Consider the following 16,325-nt stretch of genomic DNA (forward strand, 5'->3'; position numbering starts at 1 on the left):
CGGCTCCGTGTATTAAATGACTCTCCATTTGAAAACAGGTGATGGAGATTTAGCGCTAATCAAGGAACCGGCTTTACTGACGAGATGTGCATGCATATCGCATGCGATATAATCGCCCATCCCTAATATAACCCTAATTAAATAGCTATAAAAAGCTATAGCTGGATCAGATGTGTTTAATTAGGGTTATATCTATACTAATCTAATCATTTAGGCTTATTTGAAAACTACATGTTATGTGTGTTGGAGCAGGGTTGGAACTAAACTCTGCAGGGCTGCAGCTCTCCAGTAACTGAGTTGACACCCCTGGGATAAGTCTATAAATCTCAAATTAGTTGTTTTTAATTAAAGGAATCAGTTATTTAGAATAATGAGACATTTGGGCTATTACTGTCACGCTCCCTCTGGGAGCAGGGAAAGGCAGAGGCGAGCAACTTCTCTTGAACACAGGCTTTAATAAGGCAAACTTAGAACTCACAGGAAACGTGGAGACAGCAACTGTAGACAAGGGTTTGACGGTCAGACTGGACACAGAGGCAGGGAAACACAGGGTTTAAGAACACTGGGAAATTAACGAGGAACAGGTGTGGACTAATCAAACACAGGGCTAGGGACTAATTAAACAATGATGACAAATGAGGACAGGAACAGGAAGGCCAAATATGGGCACGGGAGGAGGGGAAACACAAGACAAGGACTGACATTACGCCCCCCTCTGGAAGGCGTGTCCTCACGCCTAACACCATCCGATGGGGAGGGCGCTCTGGAGGCCTCCAGGGCGGTGCCCGTTCCGGGGGCCATGGCGGGTCAGGGGACTCGGGAGGCCATGGCGGGTCAGGGGACTCGGGAGGCCATGGCGGGTCAGGGAACACGGGAGGCCATGGCGGGTCAGGGAACACGGGAGGCCATGGCGGGTCAGGGAACACGGGAGGCCATGGCGGGTCAGGGGACTCGGGAGGCCATGGCGGATCTGGAGACTCGGGAGGCCATGGCGGATCTGGAGCCTCGGGAAGCCACGGCCTATTTTTTTCGGGTCGTGTGGCCTTGGCCCTTGGCCCGGCCACACAGGCTGTGACCCTCTTACCCCCCTCAAAAATTTTCTTGGGGAAGCTCCCCCCTGGGAGCCTCAGAGGAGCGGACTCTGTCGGGCGCTCTTGCAGCGCGGACTCTGTCGGGCGCTCTTGCAGCACGGGGCTGGATGGAACCAGCGGAAACGCAGGAGGGCACGTGCGTGGAGCCGGCACGGGAGGGCTCGTGCGTGGAGCCGGCACGGGAGGGCACGTGCGTGGAGCCGGCACGGGAGGGCACGTGCGAGGAGCCGGCACGGGAGGGCATGTGCGAGGAGCCGGCACGGGAGGGCACGTGCGAGGAGCCGGCACAGGAGGGCGCTCGGGAAGCGCGGACACCTGGGGGCGCTCTTGCAGCGCGGACACCTGGGGGCGCTCTTGCAGCGCGGAAACTTGGGGACGCTCTTGAAGCGCAGCCTCTTGGGGACGCTCTTGAAGTGCAGCCACTTGGGGACGCTCGTGACGAGCTGGGCTGGACGGAACCAGCGGAAACTCAGGAGGGCACGGGCGTGGAGCCGGCACGGGAGGGCGCTCTGGAAGCGCAGACACTTGGGGGCGCTCTGGAAGCGCGGACACTTGGGGGCGCTCTGGAAGCGCGGACACTTGGGGGCGCTCGGGAGGCGCGGGGCTGGATGGAACCAGCGGAGACGAAGGAGAGCCGGACGGAACCAGCGGGAACTCAGGAGGGCTGGACGGAACCAGCGGGAACTCAGGAGGGCACTTGCGAGGAGCAGGTACAGGAGGGCGCTCTTGAAGCGCGGGGTTGCGGGGGTGCTCTGGGCTGAGGACAGCAGCAGTGCTGGGAAGAGTTGGGTGGCCGGAACATTTGGCAGGGCATGTGGAGGGTCCTGGTGAGCGGTGAGCTGGTAAGGCCGGGTTGTTCTCGGGTTGGGTTGGACGAAGATCGGTTTGACATTCTTCGACTTCGAAATCAATGCCATGTACATTGAGGACATAATTTATCAGCCCGATAAGGGAAAAACTGGACGTGGGGATATCGCAGCTGATGACATCTTTGTCCAACCCAAACCGAAAACACACACAGAGCGAGGCGTCAATCCAGCTCACCTCGTTGGAAAGCTCAAGAAACTCCTCAACATACCTTACCAAATCCCGACCATCCTGCCGCAGACACCAAAGCCTGTCTTCAGCCATAGTTGAGTTGTATAGGTCCAGTCTTCTGTCACGCTCCCTCTGGGAGCAGGGAAAGGCAGAGGCGAGCAACTTCTCTTGAACACAGGCTTTAATAAGGCAAACTTAGAACTCACAGGAAACGTGGAGACAGCAACTGTAGACAAGGGTTTGACGGTCAGACTGGACACAGAGGCAGGGAAACACAGGGTTTAAGAACACTGGGAAATTAACGAGGAACAGGTGTGGACTAATCAAACACAGGGCTAGGGACTAATTAAACAATGATGACAAACAAGGACAGGAACAGGAAGGCCAAATATGGGCACGGGAGGAGGGGAAACACAAGACAAGGACTGACAATTACCAGGCAAATTAAATCAGTATCAACAAAATTTATCTTTGAAATGCAGAGGAAACACAGAAGCTTCATCTGAAGTGGCATTTAGATGCATTTACATACTGTTTAATGCAGGACATAAATGCATTTAACCTGCAGTTACAAATGCAGAAATAATGTTTTGAAATATAAGAAAAAAAAAGTTCAATACTCATTTGAAATTATATAAAAAAAAAAAAAAAAATCAAAAGATACTTTAAATGCGAAATTAAAACCCCCAGTAGGTGGCAGCAAGTCACAGTTAATAAGTGAGTCATTGACTGAACCGAATCCTTTAAACGGTTGATTCATTCAGGAACAAAACACTGTCATTTTGCTCAGAGACGCAAAACAGTGCTGTGGCTGTGTTTGGGATTATTCTTGTTGTTGAAATAGAGCAAAAACAGACAATATGGTGTCTAAAACGCAAGTCTCTTAATTAATTTATTGTTTATTGAGTTGTAAAAAAAATCTATTTGTAATCATGCTGATTTTTGGCGGAAAACGGCACTCTTCGTGTGATATTGATTTACTATATGAAATTATATAAATATACATTTTCTGCACCTATCTCTTCAATTTTGTGATCATTTTAAATGCATTTTAACAATCACGCAGTGAAAGAATGCACTATAAATGCGCATGCACTAGTCTAATCTACTAGACTTCACACACAGTAGGAGTTTTTTGTTTGGTTTTTGGCTAAATACTGATAATGTCAAATCGCACATCGTTAAAACAACAATTACTGCACCACTGTCTTTTTGGCTAATTTGTGCAAAACCTTTTGCTAAACTGCCAAAGCTTCATTTTAACCACCAATGCAATGATGCAAGTATTTACCTTACCTTTACATGCTTGCGAATGGGTGATGTTGAGATTTGCTGCTAGTTTGGTCTCCCTAGGCAAACACAGCTTACATTGCATAATAGACCATAAACATGGCCAGGAGTTCACTTCATTTACTTCGAGTTCAACTTCAGCAGAAAACGACAGGGTTTGGCTTTCAGCTGGGTCTGCACCATTAACGCCTGTCTGTCCATCTGCATCTTTCTTGTGATTTTAGCGCCAGTTTGTTCTCCTGCCCATTATTTACTGCAGTAGTTTCCAGGGAGCGTTTTTTTAAATTATTTTTTACTCAGTAATTAATGTGTTTTAAAATGTAGTGAAGTGCATTTCCCACAATTCACAATTTTCATATATTGATAAAGATTTGCTCATCTAGAACATAGTTTTGAGGAATACATTGACCATTTGAATTAACATTGAAAGAACAGTCTGCAATTTCTCTGACATAGCAGCAAATAGGATGGCTTGCAGTGAGAAAAACTTACATACCTAAAGCATTTTGAATATTGTGAATAAAGCATTTTGAATAAAATGACTGACCCTAATAATCATTTTAATTTGATGCATTCAAAATTCTGTTTTTATTGGTGCGAGTGTTATTTGCTTTGACTTTACCAAGCCTGTTAAGTGCCAAGTGAATTTTAAAAACATCAGTCAATATCTCACTCTCTCACACACACACACACACACACACGACACACGGGGGGAGACTGAAAAAAGAACTACACACACTGATGACAGAGTAAATGGACCCCTTTTAAAAGTTTTTCCCCCACCAGAATTAAGCTTTCGAGTCTACGGCACCGGATCAGATAGGTTTCCATTCAAATCAATGTGTCAACTTATATCTGTTCAGTCACGGATCAGATCGTAAAAACAAACAGGCCAGGCCATCAACGAATGAATAGAGGCTTATCAATGGAGTGGGAAGTGCGGGAACTCCTTGGTCTGTGACTCCAGCAGTTCATTATTCAGCCTATTTTCAAGGTATCATGCTAGCTACCTAGCTATAATACTGAGCCATTTGAACGTGATATTTTTTCACATTTATTCAAAAATTGCCGCGGTATTGGACATGTCCCCCCCAAAGTATATGGTGGTTACGCCCATGGGGAAGATACTTCAGAAATATAAAAAAAGAATGGGAGTCTATATATTTTCTGCTACCACTGCCATCTGGTACTCTCAGCTTCACAAATTTTACCATGTTTCAACTTTTCCACAGACCCCCTCCCCCAAGTCTGTGCACAAAAGTCTGCAGATTCCACCTGGTCCATTTGTATCTGGCGATGAACAAAAGCAGTTAGCGATAGCTGAGATTCAGAGCAGGAAAGGCAAGTATTTCTTCTCTGAATTTTTCTGCGGAGAAGTTAGAGGCCTGTTAGGGGATGACAAGTCATGTGCAGAACAAGTGAGAGAAATGACACCGGTGTTTCAAACAAGCCCACGGGGAGAGCGATAGAAGGGGAAAAGAAAAGAAAAAGACAGCAGGCAGACACACAAGCTCTTCGCTGACGCCTAATAGAGCATCTTCTCCCATTTCCGTCCACTAAGATGGAGCACACCATCATTAGCTCCAGCTCAGGGGGGCACAGGCGGAGTTTAAGCCCAAGTAAACCACCTCTAATTGGGCTCCGTCTCTGTGACAGGCCCAATTTTTTTCCACATAAATACTTAGCTTCCTGAACGTGAGGCTGAAAACTCGAGACTATAGAGGAGAGCTCCCAGAGCTCAAGTGTTCAGCGCACTCTGATACTGCGCTATTAACACACACTCAGTTGAGATTTTGATGGTGGTGTGACGTCCCGGAGGAAAACAGTTTGAATAAAAAAAGTTTCTTCTCTCTGCTGCTCCTCAGAAGTGAGCCAATAGTGCACCTGCGCATTTAGAGTGTTATTTCACTGCAAGATTCAGTCTGTTAAAATGCATTAAGAATGATCGCAAAATTCAAGATATGGGGGCAGAAAATGTATATATTTATGTTTCATGACGTTTTTTCTTCAAAAAATAAGCATGATTACAAATGTGATATTCATTTTATACAACAGTTCAATAAACAATAAGTTAATATTAAGAGACTTTTAGACACCATATTGCCTGTTTTTGCTCCATTTCGCCGACAAAAAAATATTTCAAACAGCTACAGCACTGTTTTGCGTCTCTGAGCAACATGACAGTGCTTTGTACCTGAATGAATCAACCGTTAAACAATTCGGTTCAGTCGAAATGTTTCACTTATTACCAGTGACTTTCTGCCACCTACTTTTAATTTCACATTTAAAGTCTATTTTCATTTTAAAAATAATTTTAAATATCAGTATTCAGTGTTTTATGTTTAAAATGTCAACAAATTATGCATTTCTAACTGGTTAAAGCACTCCATGTCCCTCTGAGCTGCATTAAATAGTGTGTAAATACATCTAAATGCCACTTCAGATGCAACTTCTGCAAAGATAAATTTTGATGAGACTGGCTTCATTTGTTTGGTAAAAGCCTAAATGTGTGTTATCTTAATTGACTGATTAAATGTAACAATTTGACTCAAAAGATGTACACTTTTAGAAAAAAAATGCTTTATTAAAAGGTAAAACTCTATTTAAACTTAAATGAAAAGATTAATTAATCACTGATGTGAACTGACCACTCAGAATACGAAGAATATCAAAAAGTGCAGCTGTCCACGGTAGTCAGATATCAGCACAATAACACACACTGCAACATATCGTCTAATCATCGTTATCGAAAAAAAAAAAAAAAATATCGAGATATCATTTTTTTTCAATATCGCACACCCATGGACATCATATTTCATAAGATAATTAGTCTTGCATAGCTAGACACCGTGAGCCTGCGTTTTTTCAAACCTTCGAGCATCTGGAGTTTCCCCTCCGTGCAGCAGAAACTGTAAGAGTGTTGAACGAGTCTGTTCATGTAGACCAATAAGCTTGGGAAAACGTGCATATTAAAAGGTCCTCTTGTGTGACTGGCCAGCACAACGAAATGTTCACCATGAGATATAAGACAGAGCTAATTACAACTAAAAGAAATTATGCTTCTAATATAACTGGCTCTTGATTAAATCATTGTTTATTTGCATTTTGTTCTTATTTTTAATAACAAAGATCAAATAAAAATAGCAATATTGTGATTAATAATATAGTAATGATTATTAAGAAATAAATTGGAGGAAAACTCATTTTTTGAAAATTTGCTCATTCCAACTCATTTTGCCAGCATGGGTCACAAATAGTAAAAAAAAATAAAAATAAATAAATGTTGCTTAGTGAATAAAATTACATATTTTATATTTTAGAATTGTTAGGATTTTTTAAATATTCAGTGTTTTCAGTTAATATTTTCATTTTAGTTTTTGTATGATGGTACCACCCTAAACATTCTTCCTAAACTTAGTTCCATGTCATATATTTCAGATGTTCAAATTATTTAGTAGTGCTGTCAAACGATTAATAAATGTTTTTGTTTGCATAATATAAGTGTGTGTTCTGTGTATATTTATTATGTATATTTAAATACACACACATACAGTATATATTTTGAAAATATTTACATGTCTATATTTATATTCATATAATTTATATTATAAATCAATATATTTAATATATAAACATAACATATTTTTCTGAAATATATACATGCATGTGTATTTATATATACATCACAAATATACACAGCACACATACATATATTATGAAAACAAAAACTTTTATTTTGGATGCGATTCATCGTTTGACAGCACTATTATTTATGATCTTATAATGGTCTAAAATATGTTTTTTGCCTTGCATTGAGCTTCATTTTATTTGCAGCTTTTAGTGTATATTTTATATTTTAAAAATTTTTTGTTATAATATTTTTATGTATTTTATATCTTTAAAAAAAATTTATCATTTACTAACTGTTTTTTTTTCACATCCTTATAGCCGCAGGGCAGACAGCTGCATCAAATAGTGGGTCAAATCACCCCACCGACTCCAAAAACACGGCAGAGCTGAGAGTAGCTCCAAATTGCCCCTGTAAATACCCGATGGAATTTATCTCATGAAACCGTTGTGAGAAGTGCTGGGTTTGCACTTTGCCGCAGACAGGGCTGTCTAACAGACAAAGCAATATGAGGTAGAGGGTGTTTGAGGTCACGTCCATATGCCCTGAAAGAAGTCATTCTAATCTGCCAGCCAAGGGTAGAGCTTTGAAGTGTCAGGGGATTGTGGGTAGTCCGTCCAACGTCTGGAGGCAGCTTGATACGTTTGAAGAATCTGAGAGTGCATTTGCGTGCGTGTCCGCGGAGAATATTGAAGAAGCAAACCTGTGGCCGCTCAAAACTGAGATGAACTGGGATGCAGCTGTGTGCGTCGGCGGAAAAAACTCCCTCCGAACTCCAGCCTGCTCCACCTGCGGTCCCCTCGGCTCCAGACTCCCGACCACTGAGACACTTCATCTAATGTGACAGCTGCACATTCCTCACTTTCTGTGACTCTCAACCAATCTGTCACCATATGGCCCTATTCCTCTCTTGCTAGTACTCTAGCATTCAATACCGAACTTTTCGTATCCCGTGCATGCCGTTGCAGCCCTGCTTTGCATGCGTGCCATCGCATGACCTATTTTTCAGGCGGCGCTTGCTTCGTCTGAAAGTGATTGTCAATTTTTTTTTTATGGGAGAGAGCAACGGAGAGACAGAGCGAGAGGGATCTGTGTAGAGATGGATGGTGACTGGCGCTGATGGACGTAGAGTGTGTGTGAATGTGTGTTTATGCGTGTGTGAGGCCTGGCCCTTCATGGATTCTGTTGTGTGAATGTATATGCCGACACGGTATTGGACATGCAGCATGGTGCTGGGTGGGGTACTAAAGGAACTGGGTTGTGATGTGTATCGGAGCACCTGGTGAATAAAACATCTGAATGATAGGGGGATGGGAACCGAAAAAAAATAGAGAGAGAACAAGAAATAGACACAAAAAGTGTGTGTGTCTCATAAATAGTGTATACAGCAATAGAGGAGAGTATTGTTGAGTCAAGGGGAGCAAAACTCCAGTCCTGCAAGAAGAGATACACTATACTACACAATAAACAAAAAATACAGCCCACAGAGACCCAACGCATACAATCCAATGTGTGTGAGTGTGACAGGCTGTGAAGTCTGGAAGTGTATTCTATGGATTGTAATTGTATTTTATTTAGGACAATTACTGTATATTACTCACAAAAATATATAGATTATATTATTTTATATAATTAAATTTAAATATGACAATGTAATATAAATGAAAATAATGCATTTTAATAATTATTAATATAGATATAAAATATAAAAATGGATATTATTTAAAACTGTCATTTTGTAAAATCTTGTTTTTTATAAGTAGTATGTGTTCATTTACTTTTTAAATTTCTTTATTTTATATGTATATATTTATATTTGATATACACTATACAATTCTGGTATAATTAGTCATTAAACAAAAAGATTATAATATTGTATTAAATAATTGTTGGTATTGTAACATAATATGAATGGAAATGAATAATGCATTTTAATAATTATGCTTTATTTTGTATTTTATTATATAATTTGAATATTATTATTTTTATAATATATTTTTTATAATATAACAATACTGCCCCCATTATTAAGACACGACACAAAAGATCATAACATAATATGCTGTCAGTGAAAATGAACAAAAGCTCTATAATTTTCCCAAAATGAAATCTGCAGCCCTAGCAGGTGTCTTTTGGTGTTTTTGTGAAACTTACCGTGTCTCCAGCGGGACACTGCTGTTAAGAGCCCAACTGTCCTGGAGCTGGACGGATTCAGGGGTGGAGGGTCCATCTGGCGGGGCGGCAGTAGGTGCGTGGCCCTGCGGGTTCCGCCGGCTGGCCTGGTTGCTGCGATTGAGGGAATTAGCCGATGACTGGTGGTGGTTGTGCAGGGGAGGCAGAGGAGGTCGCAGGGAGGTCTGATTGTGATGACTGGACGCACCTGAAAGAGAGAGAGAAAAGGGAGATAAATCACAGAGCTTCTATTATACGATGCTGTCTGCAAAATGTTTTAGATCACAAATGAAAAAAATCAAGTTGTTCAGGTTGCTTTGATTCAGTGCAACTGTAATCTGTTTACTGCTCAACAGTCATGCGTGAAACGTCTGTAACTGAAAGGAGGGGAGGTGAAATGCTAGACATATTGCAACAGGGAGAAGGATCAATTATGGACAATAAGATCTAAGCAGAAACAAAAAGAAGACTTTGATAAAAATCTGTTGCTAGGTGGAGAAATAAAACATGCCTGGATTTGAAGTCTCTATTAGTATGAAAACAAAAATAAATTTGCATTGCCTTCTAGCTCTTGACATGCTTACTACAATATAAATAAATAAATAACATTTATTTTAACATCTATAGTTGAATACAGCTATATTATATATATATATATATATATATACATATATATATATATATATATATATATATATATATATGTGTGTGTGTGTGTGTGTGTACATACAAATATATACATTTGTTTTTGTGAATTGTGGGGACATTCCATAGGCATAATGGTTTTTATACTGTACAAACCGTATTTTCTATCACCCTACACCTAAACTTATCCCTTACAGGAAACTTTGTGCATTTTTACTTTCTCAAAAAAACTCATTCTGTATGATTTATAAGCCTTTTGAAATATGGGGTCATGGGGTGATGTCCTCATAAATCACATTCTCCTTGCAATACCTATGTCATACCCATGCCATTATACAAAATTGTGTGTGTACATACACACACACACCCCCACACACACAAACATTTATATTATAATATATAAAGTCATAATTCTAATATATTCTAATATATAATATGAATTCTAAATATAATATAATATAATATACAAAAAATTACAATAATAAGAGAAATAGCCTAGTCCAGTGTTTTATGATTTAGACATGCAAATATGTTAATTTTATAAACATTTAATGACAGCATGTAGTGTTTTATTGTGCAATCATCTCAGCATGTTAACAACTGAGATACATAGGTAGGTACTATATTTTACAGCACATAATAAACGAAGATATTTGCCCCACCTGATGGTCTCTGAACAAATATTGTTTTCAAGCGTGTCTAGAGGTTTAACAGATGTGTCTACATTCCTGAGTGTCTAAAGTAAAAATTCAATTATCCACATGAACTACCACAAAGGCCTGGGTTTATTTCTGCCATATATTCCACCTTTTATTTGTTTTTCTTCAACGTAACGGTTGCAAACAACACAGTGAATATGATAATGCGTGTTTCACACCCTCCGCCGCACCTCCCAGCATCAGCGCATGAGGTCAAACGGAAGCAAATTCTTCCAGGAGCCTGTGAAAAGAGGGGAAAGCAAGGGATTCAAAAGTGCCTTTGTGTCCCTTAAGAAGAGGTTCCGAGATGAAAGAGGATTTTAGACCAACGGGAGATCGGCTACGGTCTGAGGGCCAGGGCTGTGTAATCTCTCTACATGCAGTGTGTCAGAGCGCTCTGAAAACGGAACGCGACAAAACCCGGCCGGGCACAAAGCCCTGCTCTCTCAGCTTACAGCGCCAGAGGAACTCTGGAGGAACTCTTCGGCTCCAACAATGGTGCTCAAAACATTGGATTATCGCCCAGTGACATGCCCATCAAAACCAGCACGGCCACTTTCCACACCCTGGAACAAAGGCAGGGAGGAACTTTTGCTTTTAAGGGTTTAAAGTGCTGCCATGAACGAGGCGTCATTCTTTGTTTTTTCAAGGGGATCTGGCATAGTCGGCCGAAATTGATGCGACAGGCACAGAAGAAGCGCCGTCTGAATGGGCTGCTGTGACAGTGGCCTTCAATGGGCAAATAAAGGATGGCACTTCTCGGATTCTCTTTTCGTTCTCATGTGAGAACGGCACGCCAGGGGTCTCCGTGTGAACCGCTGGAATCACAGAGGGACAATGGGCCGCTCCTGCGCTTCCATTATCCTGGACGTGGAGCTCACAGCCGGAGAACCGAACTAAAGTCAGTACAGTAATGCAGAGATTACAGGCGACTACTGTTATTAGCTATTAGTTACGTGAAAGAGCCTAAATACAAAATCTCTCACTGCAATGTGCACATCTTTCCCAAGCAGGAGGTAGAAGACAGGGGTCGTTTAAGACGCCTGTGGAAAGAGATATTGATTGCCAGAGTGTGTAGCTATGAATTTGCTCTCTGGAACATTCCTCCGATGGATTGATACGGCAACTTAATTGAACATATTGAGCATATGACTAGAGGTCAACCAATATAGTGGATTTTGCAAATAACAAAAGCTAAGAGGAGGAAATAGGCCGATAACAGAAGAATCTGTTTTTAAAATTAATCATATAAATGAAAAGTTTCCACTCAATATATAAAACAGTTCTGGATTTCATTACAATGTTCAAAATAATGACTTAAACATTAAAGATGTTTTATAATTACATAAATGAAATAAAAATAGCTATGCTTTATCACTGTTGGCACACTAACAGTTTGTATTATTTTATTGTCATATGACATATATGAATGATGCACAAGAAAGGTAGAGAGAAAAAAATGGATAGAAATAAAACTACTTTTTAAATGTGATTTTAGATAGCATTGTGTTTTGTGTATATTATATATCAATGTGCCATCATATGAAAGTTACACCATACTCACGTTTGAGATTCATATTATTTATAATGCTTATGTCTTTTAAATATAAAAATATAGTCAAAAAGTGTGCATTGTGTTTGTGCTTTCTTTTTTAAAAATTGCTGTTATCCAGTAAAACCCTTAAGTGCACAGAAAAACATGGTTTATATAAGAATAAAATAATAAAATAAAATAAAATAAAATATATTTTAGATTGTTGCCAATAGCAATAGTTCATATATGTGCCAATTATTTTTTAGACTCAATATATATCAGTCTACCCTACAGGGTAAACAATCAAATAATAAATAAATTGTACAATACACAACAGAAGGACATTCAGTATCCTAATCTCAAAGAACTAAGACAAAAGCAGCCAAGGCAGGTCTTGTTCTCTTGAAATAGAGACAATAACAAAATTTCACCCTGGTGTTGTTCATGATTGAGTTCTGTAAAACGAACTAAAAGAGCTTCATTTTGTTCAGGGAAAGAAACTCGTACATGACACAAGGCCACAGATTCTGCTCTCCGGCAGCTCGTTCCCTCTCAAAACTTCCGCTTACAACACAGGCTTCATAATGCTCGATTTATTGGGACACGAAACAGCTGTGAAGCTATTCTATCCTCTGTTACTGACATTCATTTATTTCCAACAAGCCTCCATCACTTTCTCTTTTCACAAGGCTGTGTTTCTTTCTCCCTCAGCTTTCCGTTCTTCACCATTTAGCAGTGTTTATGAATACTTGAGTTTTGATTCAGTGAGCGAGCGGCGGAGGCATACAAAATAGTCGACAAGTAACACAGGGAAAGCGACACTATGTGGGTTCAGAAAAGGCCTTTTTGCCTAAATCGAAAAAAAAAAGAAAAAAAAAAACTCATATTCAAGGCATATCAGTGAGAAACTGCTATAAAGATAGTGGAAAATATCATTTATTTGGCTTGCTCTGACTGGCTACACAAGCGACAGATGAAGCCACAAGAATTCGGAAATCAAGCGGAATAATATAGAAGATATGCTTCTTGCCCCGCCTCCAAACACACACACACACACACACGTTTGTTTCTGTGAATTGAGGGGACTTTCTATAGACTTTATATATTTTTATTTATTATTAATAATATTTTGACATTTATTTTGTTATTATAATTTCTATTTATTTATTATATTTAATATATATTTAATATTATTTATTGTAGTTAATTTATAGTTGACTGTACAGTAAGTAAAAAAAAAAAATAAATACACCATTGAGCTAAATCATTAGTAAAAAAAGAGTGTAAAAAAAAAAAAAAAGGAACAGAAAGAGAAAGACAGATGGGAGAGAGAGCGAACGGGCCAGAAGAAATGAGCTGGTGTTGGTGAGACAGGCAGAGGAACGGAGGAAGAGACGTGGGACAACAGCTCTGCATGGCGGCTTCTTGTTTCCAGTGCATGGCAATGGTGAAATTACTGCAGCCAAGCTTTGCTAGGCTATAGGCCATGCCATGACAGGGATTAAAATAAATTGCCCAACATGAGCGGTGGGAACGGTGGAAAAACAATAGGAGTAAAAGCATAAATGTCAATTTGGAATGATAAAAGACACAATCTAAATGTGGCAGGAGGAGCCTGGAGACAGAGCGGGGGTAATTGAGCTCCGTGCTATAGAGTTGAGTGTTTACAGAAAGAGAAAGAGAAGGAGAGAGCAATGAGGTGTCATGATTGGTGGCCAACCACCTTCTGTCTTTCATCCATCCTCAGACTAATTCTTCACGCACCAACCGCCGTTTTTTTTTTTTTTTCTTTTTTTTCCCTCACTCGACAGATCTGGCTAGACAGTATATGATAAGCAACAATATTTCAGAGCTTCACTGAGTGGGAGTATGGGAACCTTGTCAACAACATGTTCACACTGTCATTCGAAGGTATGAACACAGAACATGTGAACACAGAGCTAATATACAAAAATATCTGCAACTAATTAAAAACATATAAAAATGTGCAACTCAACTGCAATGCATTTGGAACCCAGCAGACTGCAAAGTTACAGCACAGAGCTGAGCAAAAAACAACGCCCTATTGGGGCAGGTGGCACAACTGAAATTATACAGTATGTCATGGTATGAGTAATGTATTTTCCTGGAAATTCAACCAAGAATTGATTATACACTACCACTCGTTTGTGGTCAAAGTTTGTGGTCAGTAAGGTTTTCTTTTATTCTGAAAGGACGCATTAAACTGATCAACTGTGACAGTTTATAATGTTACAAAAGATTTCTATTTAAAATCAATTCTGTTCTTCTGAACTTTCTATTCATCAAAGAATCCAAAAAGAAGTATTAAGAGTTTCTACAAAAATATTAAGACACACAATGGTTTCAGTGTTGATAATAATAAGACGTGTTTCTTCAGCATATCATTTCTGAAGGATCATGTGACACTGAAGACTGGACTAATGGCTGCTGAAAAAAGCTTTGCCATCATAGGAATACATTTTAAAATATAATCACATGGAAAACTGTAATGTAATAATATTTTACAATGCTACTGGTTTACTATATTTTGGTCAAATAAATGCAGCCTTGGTGAGCCTAAGAGACTTCTCAAAAAAAATAAAAGGGGTGGGGGTTGTTAAAAGTATTACCAACCTCAAACTTTTGAATGGTTTCAATGTTAGTGTAATCTGCAAGTAGTAGTCTGTAGTCTTTTCCATTTGCCACCACAGGAATAAATGACATTTTACATGAAATAAAATACACATTAAAATAGAAAAGAGTTCTTGTAAATGTAAATTACAATAGTATTTCACAATATTACAGTTATTACTATATTTTTAATTAAATAAATGCAGCCTTGGTAAGCACAAGATGCCAAAATATCAAAAACAAAACAAGAAAAATCAAACCGATCCAAACCATGTGGTAATGCTTCTGTTCATTTTTTTATTATTATTATTTTTTTTTTTTGACAGTAACATCATCTCACTTGAATATGTTTCTTTTTATATTTGGAACTCAATGGACACAAATCCAAATCTGGCATCAGTGCAAAACAGACTCTTCAGAATCAGTTATTTAACACAACAAAAGTAAAACTATAGAACTGCTAGTTATGGTCATAAATTGTGACTGGTTAAGCCTCATGGGCTTATTAATATAGACAGCACATAAACACATACACGCATGACGTAAATCAGTTTGGCAAGTGATAACAGCTATACTGACGTTGTGCTTATCAACACCAACACTTTCTGACCAATAAATTTCAATGTATTTTTCCCATAATTGTTTGTGATGACTAGATAAGGTTTCTTATTTTTTTCTTTTTAACAGAACAGACACACTAAGAGTATTTTAAGAAATAATTTAAAATGACCATAATTTAAAAAAATTACACTGATTATAAAATATCTATTATTTTTCCAAAAATCAGTCTTTTAAAGTTACCCGATTTTTCTAGGACTGTGAGAACCACATTCCAGTACAAACTGTATAGCAAAATCGCAAAAAACCAGCTGACACACAGTCATACCACCCATCACTATTTCCTACACTATACTGTTTTGACATATGAAGCGGTTTTATTCTCAGCAAAAGTGAGATCAGCTGGCGTCTCCCTCCTGTGCTACTGAAGAACTGAGGATCCAGATGGACAAAAATAGCTCAGTGCTGGACACCAGCTGGCCTTTCCTTCTTCTTCGTCTTAGTTCTAGGATTTAAAGCTGAAGTGTGTTATATATAAACATTTTCTAAATTTAAAAGGTAGTTCACTCAAACATTACAGTTTTTCTCACCCTTATGTCGGTCCAAATCTGTGTGACTTTCTTTCTTGTGTGGAACATGAAAGAAGATATTTTGAGAACTGCCTCAGTATAATGAATTATAATACATTGTAGATGATACAGTGTCCCAACATGTTGAATTGCCCATACAAGTAATTCAGTGGTCACCAGAATTATTTGGCAACCAACATTCCTCAAAATACCTTCTTTACTTGGGGGTAAACTGTCCTTTTAATTTCCCTGAAAAGTGTAACCATTCATTATCGCTCTCCAAACAAGCCTACCACTACATCTCAGCCATGGTGTGAGTTTTGGGCAGGGCTATCTGTCAGCCTGACCAATGGCTGATGGGGGAACTGTCATTATTTTTAATTATTAGTCAAATATGCGATATGTGACCCTGGACCACAAAACCAGTCATGGGTATATTTGTAGCAATAGCCAACAATATGGGTCAAAATG

General features: G+C 39.3%; 1 protein-coding gene across 2 annotated transcripts in view; it reads right to left on the reverse strand.

The window, feature by feature from the left end:
- LOC306856302 (teneurin-2-like) overlaps window positions 1-16,325 on the reverse strand; it is a gene marked incomplete at its 5' end in the record, with an annotated part of 227,828 nt that overhangs the window by 77,233 nt on the left and 134,270 nt on the right. For both annotated transcript variants that reach the window (XM_079395482.1, XM_079395481.1), the window contains one exon: window positions 9,202-9,427. In XM_079395482.1, coding sequence (XP_079251608.1) covers window positions 9,202-9,427 — 226 coding nt within the window. The remainder of the gene's footprint in view (window positions 1-9,201; window positions 9,428-16,325) is intronic.

This window comes from Barbus barbus (genome assembly GCF_936440315.1).
Source record: "Barbus barbus genome assembly, chromosome: 36".
In the NCBI taxonomy this organism is placed as follows: Eukaryota; Metazoa; Chordata; class Actinopteri; order Cypriniformes; family Cyprinidae; genus Barbus; species Barbus barbus.